Here is an 11628-nt window from a genome sequence, read left to right on the forward strand (position 1 = left end):
CTTTCCTTAATGCAGCCTCTCTGGGCTTTTTCAAATTTGTCAGAAAGCAAACTGACTTTTCATTCTAATGAAACAGAATACTTTAAGGTTCAAGCTCATACTAGTTAATGTAGTTATACCCCTTAAGTTGAACTAAAAATTGAACACTCCAGTGAAAACAATTTAAGCTCCATTTCACTATGTAAGCTTTGAAAATGGTTGAACCGTCTGCCACATTCTTATAGTGCAGGGTAGTTTGAGATGTGGGAGGATGAGAGTAGATCTTGGAGCAAACAAGCTCTTTGATATTTTATTCTGAAAGGTAGCTGCATATCCAGTTTATAGTGCAATTGTCATCATGAAACATTGCTAGAGGCTAAATGGGTTTCTGGGTTCTGTACAAGTATAGTGATTTAAATGTCCTGTCCTCTGGCCAAACTTAAGTGTAGTACTAAGCATTGTTGTGGACTTGAACTTGCAGGTATGCCACACCTGAAGAAGGCTCGACAGTCAATATTTTCTTTATTCCATGCTGAAAGAACAACCTTTACCTGTTCCTTTGCAGCCTATGAATGCTGGTGCATCTCCCTACTCAAAAGACAAGAGTAAAGTTAATAAGGTTGTCATTTTGAATAAATTAGCCAAACACTTTTTAGTAGGACTTTCCACTGCTTGGCAGTGGCAAAACCACACTGAAGCAGTGAATTAAAGTTAACGGGCACAGCCTGGGGCCAGAGGGCTGCGGTTTTCTGGGTTATGTCCTTGACTGAACTTTTTGGTGCCAAAGCTGTTCAAAAGCAAAGGTAATGTTCACTCCTGAAAGTGATCGGCTTGCATTTTATTATTGCTTTACTTTTTTAATTTATAAATTACAATACCAGTGTGCTATTGTAATTAATTGGGTGGCACTAGATAGACCGTTGTCAGATGCTTGTAAATGTGTAAGGAAAAACACTGAAGTGAATTTACTTTAAATTTTGGAAAATAAGTGACAGAGAAATCAAAACAATAGGCAAGTTTATGAAATGTGCATCTTTTAAGACTAAAAAGCCCCATGTTACAGAATTGAAAATTACTCTTCCCCCCTGTGCAATGTCTGATATGTACAAAATTAAGAGTGCACTCAATTTCACTACTAAATATGTAAACCTTTAATGTGTACTAGAGAGACATTTCTGTATTACATTACTGCAGCCAAAATAATTGTCACTTTCACAACAGGCATTTTACGTTTGTGTAACTTAAAAACCTCTGAGATTCTGACAAAAAAAAAACCCATTAGTTACATGATATTTTTGAATAACAAAATAAGATCTGTTCTTAGTTTACATCCATCCATTTGATAACCACTACTTCCAATTTATGGTCACAAGCCAGACCTTGTCCCAGCAAGCAACAGGTGCAAGGCAGGATACTCCCTGAACAGGACTCCAGTCCTTCGCAGACACAGTTAACCTAAATCTATGGACTGGTAGGAAACCCATGTGAACACAGGGAGAACATGCAAACTCTACATAGATAGCACCCCAGGTCTGTAATTGAACCCAGGGCCCTAACACTGCAAGGCAGCAGTGTTAACCATTACACCACTGTCATCTTTTTAGTTTACATCAAGTACAAAATGTTCTAAACTTATATATATATAGCACTTTGTCAGAGTGATTATAAGTGAAGATGAATATCATCCAGTTTCCTGGGAAGCAAACGTGTTTTGTTGGAGCACCATTCCCTTCTTATGGTGCTGGAATTATAAGTGATAGCCTTATAGAGAACTGACACTCCAGACCAGACCTAGCAACGAAATGTACACCATTAATTGAATTACTGGTGTAATTCACCAGTAATTATTGAAAATTCTGTTGTTTTCCAGGACCAATGAGTGAGAACCAATATTTCAGTTGCAAGCAAGCACACTCCTTCACTATAGCAGAGAAACCAAACATGAATAGGAGCTCCAGCAGGTTTTCCCACGTGTTTTTCAATTTGGAGACAGCTGTGATCTCCAAATAATTATTTAAGCTAAACAGTTAAGATCAGGGATGGGATGAAAAGCCATGCCACAATGCAGGCAATGAGGGTTACCCTTCACCAGTGAAGTTTACACTCCAAAGAACACTGGAAAGTGCAAGGAATTCCAATAATCCCACTATAGACTCTGGACCTGAGATAATAGGTTTTGTAAAAATGGCAAAAAAATGATAAAAAGCAATTAAAATTGGTTTAAAAGATAAAGATAAGATAGTGATTTAGTCCACTACAGTTCACTGCCAACCCATATCTTAATGTTTAAGTCACTCACTATGACATATCTGATCATCCCTGGTGCAGGAATTGCCCTCTAGGGCAAAAATACATCTCCCCTGCCGAGTTAGATGAAGAGGCCTTCTCTCGAAAGAGATGGATAGTTTTTGGATCCATCCGGTGATTTTGAAACTCGATCTGAAAAAGGAACAGATCAATTCAGGACTTAAGCAGAGTCAGATCTTGGACCATTCCGGTGTCCAATATTCTACCAGTGTTGCTCCTTTCACGGTTATGGGTGACAGAACAGAAACACCCAGTTATATGCGTCGTCCGGAGTAATTGTGCAAAATCCCAGCTGAAGCCTACACCTGGTATACCTGGTAGATCTGGGTACCTGTACTGTCATGCCATGAAGAAGAGGACCAGCGAGTCGCCAAACGTCGGTTGAAGCTCTTCAGGTAAGTTGGACAGAGTTCTGAGGTCAAAGTTTCCAGCTCCTCATGTTTCTTCTGTAAAACAAAGGGGGGGATAGCAGGTCACTTTTTGGGGACACCATTAGGGTGTTCACTTCTCCTTTAAACCCTAGTGCTTTCCGGCCCCTGGGCTGTGTTGTGGCTTGGCCTGCTGGAGCCTGAAGACCGGTCTTTGTAGCCCCAAACTAGCTGCTGCCGGTGCTGCCCTGTGCTGTAGCTCATCTCACTAAAGCAATAAGGAAAGTGCAAGCCTGCTGGGTCACTGGGAAGGACCTGCCTTCTTCTGGGTGCACTGACCTGCAGCTCCTTGTCAACTCTCCGCAGGGATTCCTGGGATTCTGCGAGAGTGGCGTCCAGTCGAGCAGCTTCTGTCCCGGTCAGGGCCAGCTGCTCAAACAGCTGGGTATCGGAATGGGTCTGGGATGCCCCAACCAAGTCCAGCCCCCGAAGCCGGCTTTTATATTCTTCCACTTTGCCTTTGCACTCCGCAGCTTTCTGTTTCATCTCCAGGAACTGTTCCTGCAGATCCCTCTCGTAGACTTCCTCCGCCCTCAGCTCATTCTCCCAGAACTCCAGCTCCTCCACGTCATCCTGTCTCGAGGCAATCAGATGTTCGAGCTTCTCTACCTCCTGTCTCATCTGATCCTCCTCCTCCTCCAAGGTGTGGATCTCAGCCTCAGTATTGCCAAGCTGGGTCTGGAGGGCCAGCAGCTCAGTTTGCTGCTGGATCAACAGTTTGTGAAGCCCCACTTCTGTTTCTGGTCCCGAGTTCAGATCACCTGCAGTTGCATCTCTAATTGTCCCATTTGTTGGTTTTAGGAGGTGGATCATGTGGCCCGTTTCTTCCTGCTGGCTCAGGACAGAATCCCGTTTTCCAGCTTCCCTGTTTTTATCCCTGTTCTTGTGCAATCTGATTCGGCCCAGGGACTCGATCCACTCTCTGGCCTCTTCCACAAAGGTCAGTGACTTGCGTTTCGGCTTCTTGGCGTCGGGCTGAAGGTCTGCCCTGATGCACAGCCGGGCAACAGGGGGCAGGCTCTGCCGGTGTCGGCTCCGGTCGGCCAGCCGGCTGCCTCGGACCTGAGCAAAGGGCTTGTGCCCCGTCATGGACGGCCCGTTGTGGTTCAAGATGAGCTGCACCTCTCTCGCCTGCTGGCCATATTTATTCAGGGATTCCAGGAGCCTCTCATCAGGGGAGACATGGCGCTCAAAGTCCTTGAATTTCTCCTTGAGAGTGTAGCGGCCTGGGCGACCTGGGAGACCCAGATAAGAGCGTTAGGAGACAAGATGCACTTCCTTTTTTTGTGATTTGAAAGCAATTAAAAAATGTCACATTTACTCTTCATTATTTGTCTCTTGTGTCTAAGGTAGATTCCCATCGACTTCTCTAGACAACAAAAAATGTCATTTTATATTCATCATACTCAATTTATGTCTGTGTACATGTGATTTAATTAATAAATCTGAAACTACCACATTTTATCAACAGCATAAGTCACAGGACGTCTGAATCTCAAAGGTTGAGTTCTTTAATTCTGAAAACTGGAAGAAAATAAAAGGTAACTATGAAAATATATATACTCCTGTGAGGAAGGTGCACTTCATGTGTGACATATAGGCACTCTGCATATAACACCTCTATTAAATGTCCTCAAGCAATTTAAACTTTCTACAAATGTGCATTCTGATGCTAATAAACAATCTAGAATTATTTACCCCCAAAGTACCCACCCCCCATCACCCCTATTTCCCTTCTCCCTGAGAAAGTGTTTTCACTGTGACTCACCCATGGCCTGCGCTAATGCAATCACCACCTCCTGGCAGGTGGTTTTCTCTGTGACTCCACAGATCACTCTCTGGACATTATCCACCCAGACCTTCAGCTCCATGGCGCAGAGTTCAGTTTGTCCACCCTCACGGGCCAGCCTGGGATAGCCTTCTGAGCTGAAAGGGAATGGGGGAGTGCATTACGTCTAGAGCCCTTCTACGTGAAACCCTTTAAAGACCAAGCAGAGCAAAGTATTTTAAAAACACCCCTCTATTCTAACTGCTTCTTTCAATACAGGGACCGGTCTTAGGTCAGAAAATTGGCCCTGTTGTGAATGTGTGTGTTTGTGTCTGTTTGTATCCTGTGATGGACTGGCATCCCATCCAGGGTGTGTCCTGATGTTAACTGGGATAGGTTCTTGCTCCCCAACGACCCCTGTTGGATATCATCAACAACAATAATCATCATCATTACAGTTAGTGCTTTTCTGGACACTCCGTTCAATGCGCTTTACAGGTAATGATGACAGCCCTCCACCACCACCAATGTGCGCCAATACACTCTCCACACACCAGCTATCAGAAAAAGAGAACAAAGCAATGAAGCCGATTCATAGATGGAGATCATTAGGAGGCTATGATTGGTAAAGGCCAGGGAAAAATTTGGCCAGGACACCTGGGTAATACCCCTACTCTTTTCAAATAAAAGCCCTGGGACTTTTAATGACCACAGACAGTCAGGACTACTGTTTTACATCTCACCCAAAGAACTGCACCCTTTTTACAGTGCAGCATCACCATCATTATGCTGCAGTATTAGGATCCACACAGACTGTGGGGTGACTGCCCCCTACAGGCCCCACTTACACCTCTTCCAGCAGCAACCTTTTTCCCTGGAGGTCTCCCATCCAGGTACTGGCCAGGCTCACACCTGCTGAGCTTCAATGGGTTGCCAGTTGTGAGTTCCAGGGTGGACCAAGCAGTTAGTATAAAATGTATAAGTTGATTACATCCTTCCTTGTTATTCTATGTACATTTCTAACCCTTGGTTGTTGATCATTTAGCTCTCTGGAATTTGTGTCTAGAAGCTGGTATCCTTAGTCATGTCCCAAAGCTGCACATGCAAGAGGGAGCTGCGCTCCTTAAGAAGCCCTTGGCCAGCCTCTGGCCTGCAGCCACGTCTCTGCTGAGAAAAGACAATGCAAAGTGAAACTGACCTGACATAGAAAGCCAAGTGGTACAAACTCCAGTGTCTCAAAAGAATGCCATCCCTAAATGGAAGCAAAACAGGTTTGCCCGGAAACCAATAATGCCCACCCCCTGAATCTAAAGATAGGCTCGAGACTGGTTGGGCTTGCCCAGTTTCAATTAACACTAGCTATTGAGAAACCTACAGCATGAATATCTAAAGAGCATTAATTGCTGGATCCCCCTTGCTAAAAAGATTTGCATGATGGATGTAAAGGCGTGGTGCACAGACTCTCTCCAATCCTGCATTTGGAGGTTCACCTCTTTAGAGGGATATCCCCCATTTTCAATAGCAGCGGCATTATGAATCGGAAACTCACAGAAAACAGTCCCCATTTCTTTTTTAAAACAAGTCAAAGGAAGGCATTCTATTGAATGCACAGATAATTGTATTTATCTGTATACAATTGTATGCAAACATATGGGCAACCCTGGTCAAATTGCATGTTTCACTGAATCTCTAAGTGAAAAGTTGAACACAACCTCTGCAGAGTACTAACTTAAACGTGGTATATTTCTACACATTTAAGTGCACAATTACTATTTAGTTGCTGAATTTGAAACGTTACAAAAATAAAAGCGAATGTGGCATGTGCAAAAGACTGTAATGCTTGTTACACTGGGTCTGTTTGAGAAAGCTGTGGGACGGTACGAACCTAGAGTGTCAAGTAAGATGGAAATGACAGGGAAAAAAGACGAGAGAAAGAACAAAACGCGAGCTCTTCTGTTTTTCCAAAGTAGAATATTTTGTAAACTTGCGTGCCTTAAGGGGTTTCCTTTAAATAGATTCTGATGTTGTTTTTTCCATGTCACCCCCACCTAAAGAGAGCAGTACTTTATCTAACGAAATACACACGTCCCTCTGAGACCTACTGCCCTGGCGGACAGCTAATTGTACTCCAGTCCTGTTGGTTTGCTACGCAAATCCATCAGTAACACACGAACTTCCCTGCACAGCCCTGTCTCTCTCTGGCAGTCTTTCCGTGCTGTGGATATCTTAACGGTGAAGCCTAAATGTTGGTCATATCCTACTGGGTTTCCAGGGGAAATGCTGTAGACGGTTTAGAAATTAAGCTAATTATTGTTTACCGAGATCAGCTTTTATCTTGCCTTGTTCATCTCTAAGAAACTCGGTTTACATCATGAAAGGATGTAGCTCGTTAGTGTTTGCAGTCGCTCTTCCACAGAGCCCTTTCAGTCAACACGAAACTAGCAAGTGCTTATACATGCATTTTATTGCTAATGCAAATTGAACGCCTCCTTTATTAGATTGTTTTTTAAAGTATTCAGTAAATTGTCACATCAAAAATACATAAATATAAGAAAGTGAACGAGTAATGCGCCAAGATCTTGGATAGAGTACTTTATAAATCGTCAAAATCCTGTCCTAGTATATATACACATTTTACACATACGCATTTTACAGATGAAGATCACTGTTGTCCACTATACATCTCAAACGCTAAATAGCATATGGGGAACACCTACCACCTCATTGTAAAATTAAATTAATACCCTAGCGCCTTGATAGTGTCGTTCTACTTTGTAACTTTACCAAAAACACCACAGTGTAAAATATCCTGGAGGCAATACATTGAACGACAGGTGACGAGATTTGAAAATTACATTTCACTTGTCGCAGCACGTACTTCGGATTTTAATAGCTAAATAAAACGTAATGATGACGCCCGAAGTTTAAAAAGAGAGAACAGAGAACACTTTATAGCTTTTACTTAGCTTGGTTTATTGTAAACATAGAGGTTTAAAGGTATACTTACTCCTCTAATGCAGTGTCCGACGCGCACTCGGTGTGGTCAGCGTCTGAGCTATCTTGACTATACTATGTTCAGCGGCTCGCAGCTTGGCTGTCGTTAGCTCCCGACCGCTCTACGGAAATTTGGGTGACACCCTTCTGGGGACAAACAAGCCAATTTAGATGATGGAAATTGTGAGTGTCGTCTGGTTTTGTGTTCTCGTGTAATTTGTTTTCTTTTATTCTGTTACTTGGTCATGCAGTTTTGTGATTTCCACTAGAGCTAGAGGTTTCTGATATTCTACGCCGTGTTGTAAAATCTAAATGAAGATGAAAAGATAAAAATGTTTAACCTTGGTGACTGAATTTCTTCAAAGATTCTCTTGTTCCAGAAGATGCCGCAAGCCCCAGTTCTCAAGATAAAGAGAATGACAAAGTCATTTATTTCAAGGTTCTGGTATTTTTGTTATACCACAGATAGACACAATAAGTCGCGAACACGACCTATAATTATATGTAAAATTAAATTATATAAAGGCCTATACATCACATATGTTATATATATTTGTGTGTATGAAGAAGGCTTTTCACACCTGAAGAAGCCTCCACGGCCGAAATCTTGTTTTCTTTCTTCTCTTTTCAGCGTGGAATAAACCTATTACTTGTTCATATATATTTTACATCCTATATATGATATACCTTTATAACCTGTTTACATAATCTAATCTGATCTAATCCAATTTGAATCTAGGTACATTTTGTACATTTTATTTTAAAGGTAATGAATGAGAAAATATAACTCCGCCATGCAAATTAAAAGCAATTATTTTTTCCTAATTGTCTTTCGTGACGAATGTGTAACGTTGACACACATTGTTGTTACAGGTAGCTAGTTCCGTCCTATGAAAAATTAAAACAATACAGCCCCGCTGATACTCTTGATCTTGTTTCGCCTGAGAGCTGTCGGGGACGCTAAATCTCGTTCACACCCCAATGCACAATACAATAGGGTGCAATGAAGGGGAGGATTTGGTTCCCGCCTGCAGGTATGTGCGCATCTTTTGATCGAGCACGGAGTACATTGGGGATTCGCATGTACAACCCAAGATTTAGACAGCAATGTTGATTAGGTGTTTTTAATAGCCCAATATCTTAAACGAACAATCAGAATTGATGGGACAAAAAAACGCCACATAATGCCTACTTTTACGCAGCAAAAAAAAAAACGTTTACGTTTAGTTGTTTTTATATAATTAATCAGACGGCCACTAATCTCACAATTAGCTAATCACTATCGTCTGAGGCAATAACAAATAAAGCACATGTCTTGATAACATTCTATTGCTGATTAAACTCTAATCCTGTTACCTAGCTCCCGTTACAGTTTGTTGATTAAAATTACATTATACAAATAAACCCAAAGTAGGTAGCTTTGAAAGGACGCATTTATTGTTTTTAGTGTTATTAGAAATATTCACAATACTAGTGCGGGCTAGTTGACGACAAAATCGTAACACTTAGGCCATGGAGTTTAAAATACGTATAATGTTGACGTACTAAAACAGTCTTTCGTTTTAAACTGAAAATTTAAGCCCTGTTGGCTGAAGATAAACATTTACAACACAATTGATTACCTTACACGCAAATGCAAGTTAAGAGGACCATTAGCGACAAACCCTTTGCGCTGCTAGCCAGGCGCACACCATCGCTATCCGACGCTGGGTGTGGCAGACCGCTGGGGAGGGGGTGTCTTTTGGAGTTGTCCTGAGAAAATGATTCCCAAGTTACTCTTCACACTAAGACCGTATATTAAACCTCTGCTATGGAGGTCGTAACTGCCCTCAAATTTCATTTTGACATTTTCCTTTAACAAACGTTAATGGAGTTGGCTGAGGAAAATTAAAAGCTAGACAAATACATCTTGCTTTCGTAACGAAGAGCCAGATCCCCGTGTTAATGATTATAATGACTATGCACTGTAATTATTGACATCCGAAGAAGGCCCCACACCCGAAATGTTCTGTTTCTTTTACTCTCTTTTAACCATGGAATAAACCTATTTCTTGTTCCTCTGTAATTGTTTAGTTGTCCCGTCTTTTCTAACACCTATCTGGCCAGGTTTCCCGCAGTCTGACAGTTCTTCACGATTCTCCCTATTGTTCTTTATCATCGAAGTCAATTAAAAATATATAAAATATTTCGTAGTCATTACTTACTGGGATAAAAAACATTCATATTTCGAGATTTTTTTCGGGTCCAAGACTGTTACTTTCTGCGTTTTACTTCTGGAACATTAGACTGGCTAGAGATGAGAAAGTCAAATCTGTCCATCTTGCTCTTATGAATTGGTTTAAGTAACATAACCAGAACTGATCGTACTGGGAACAACTCCACACCCATTGATTTTCTCGTGTCTGGAAAGGGACAATTTAGAGAAGTCAATCAAAACTAACCAGCATGTTAATGACCAATGGAACGCTTTATCATTTTCAATTATATTAAAACAATTTGGAATTATAACAATTCCAATTCCCCACATTAAAAAGTGTAGTCTTGAGATAACAGTCCTTTATAAAATGGCGAACTGCTTTTGCTCTTTAACCGATCTGCTCTCTTAAAGTGTGTGGTTTTTAATAGATAAAGCTATTCAACTACATTCTATGTTCAGTAAGAGCTGACCTGTAATATAAATAACAGGTAGGAAAAAAAACAGTCCTTTGGCTTGGTTTCAATAAAGCCGAAAATCTGATTCTCTTGTTTTGTGTTGCTTTAAATGGACACAAAATAGCTTTGCTGATAGTTTCAAAGTAGGAAAAGGGGAAATGGGCAGATAAGGAAGAATGTGTAAACAAGTGATCAGAATCCGAAAACACATTTATCTGTAGTTTGTCTAAAATAATTTTATTTAATAGCGCTTCGTAAAAGTGGAGTTAAGAAAGGCATGGCAGCAACAAAGGTAAACGCTGAGCTTTGCGCTGTACTGCTCCGATTCATCCATCTCCGAGAGCAGTTTATAAGGAAAATAAGGTTAGGTGTCTGATAAACATTTTTGGTAGATTCAGCGGAAATCCATGTTTTATTCAACAGGAATAATTGATTTATCACAGTGCTTTCTCTGTTTTTTTTCCGACTAATTTTTATAAATCCTCAAAAAAACGAGAATTTTTGGGTAATCGCCAGCTCATTTTAGGAGTTTTCATTTCAAATCTCCTTCCCATAGAACTCTTATGTTCTGATAGGATGGGCTTTGTGTTTCCTTTAAATAAAAAGAAACCGTATTAAAATCGATGTCTTATGTGAATAAATTGTATGGTCAACCCCCTTTTTGTCGAGCAACAATTCCACCGATTTGATGGCTTAATGTAAAGAGCCTTTTCAAATTAATCCGTTGCACTAATAAACGGCGATTATTTAAAATACTCCAGTTTGTATAAGTGTAAAATAACTGAAATAATTATGCAAACACAAAATATTCAATAGTTCAGGTGGGTAACTGCGTCAGCATGCGTAGTCTGCAAAGGAACAAGTGAAAAATTTCACACACCTGAAGAAGGCTTCACACCCGAAACGTTGTTTTCTCTCTTCTCTTTTTAGCATGGAATAAACCTTTACTTGTTCTTTTCCAAATATTCAATGTAGCTTTTTAATTTGTAATGCATCTAACAATTGTATTTTTTCTGCATATTGATAATTATGTTACAACGTGAGCGTAGCGAATAATTAAGCCAGTTATATTCTTGTGCGTTAAAATGTTTCGAAGCTAGGCGTAAAAAATGCATTATTAGTGTTCATCTAAACTCCTAAACCAGCTGGCAACGTCTTACTAAGAAGAGAGAGATCTCATTTTTGAAGATAGATACTTTTTTTAAAAAAAGAGGAGACATTTTATGGCATAAATTAAACATTTTTTTGGTCCAACTCTTCACTCATGTATATCTGAAACTGTAAGAAACCATTGAGAAAACAATTCCTTGCGGTGCAGTTTGAATTTAAAAAAAATACAAATCCCACAATCCCGTGCGCCCAATAACTTGGTTTTTAGAAAAGCACATGTGTTTACCCATATTGTGGAAAAAATCATATATAGCAAATTAATTTGATTAAACTCTTGAAAAATCATAATTTAAGTTAATGATTCAAAAGACCAAGCGACGCAGGCAGTTG

At 40.5% G+C, this 11628-nt stretch overlaps 1 protein-coding gene across 4 annotated transcripts; it reads right to left on the reverse strand.

The window, feature by feature from the left end:
- Positions 1-989: 989 nt before the first annotated feature.
- LOC102687209 (ras association domain-containing protein 8-like) lies at positions 990-11414 on the reverse strand. Of its 4 annotated transcripts, XM_015342119.2 has the most exons (5): positions 11009-11414; positions 4483-4640; positions 2994-3949; positions 2618-2732; positions 990-2418 (listed from the first exon to the last, which is right to left on the reverse strand). In XM_015342119.2, the coding sequence occupies exons 1-5, from the start codon at positions 11059-11061 to the stop codon at positions 2348-2350; spliced, it is 1353 nt and encodes a 450-aa protein (XP_015197605.2). In that variant the 5' UTR covers positions 11062-11414; the 3' UTR covers positions 990-2347. The 4 variants fall into 4 exon arrangements, with proteins under 4 accessions (XP_015197605.2, XP_069046392.1, XP_069046394.1 ...); XM_069190291.1 differs by lacking the exon at positions 990-2418 and having other exon boundaries at positions 2642-3949; XM_069190293.1 differs by lacking the exons at positions 990-2418; positions 11009-11414 and adding an exon at positions 7490-7578 and having other exon boundaries at positions 2642-3949.
- Positions 11415-11628: the final 214 nt, after the last annotated feature.

Source organism: Lepisosteus oculatus, chromosome 5 (genome assembly GCF_040954835.1).
Source record: "Lepisosteus oculatus isolate fLepOcu1 chromosome 5, fLepOcu1.hap2, whole genome shotgun sequence".
Classification (NCBI taxonomy): domain Eukaryota; kingdom Metazoa; phylum Chordata; class Actinopteri; order Semionotiformes; family Lepisosteidae; genus Lepisosteus; species Lepisosteus oculatus.

Coding starts and splice junctions, on each gene's coding strand:
- LOC102687209 (XM_069190291.1), bottom strand. CDS start 11,061: ATGCTAAAAAGAGAAGAGAGAAAACAACGTTTCGGGTGTGAAGCCTTC. Junction 4,641..11,008: donor GGGTGTGAAGCCTTCTTCAG/GTGTGTGAAATT, acceptor ATTCCCTTTCAG/CTCAGAAGGCTATCCCAGGC. Junction 3,950..4,482: donor TGCATTAGCGCAGGCCATGG/GTGAGTCACAGT, acceptor TGGGTCTCCCAG/GTCGCCCAGGCCGCTACACT.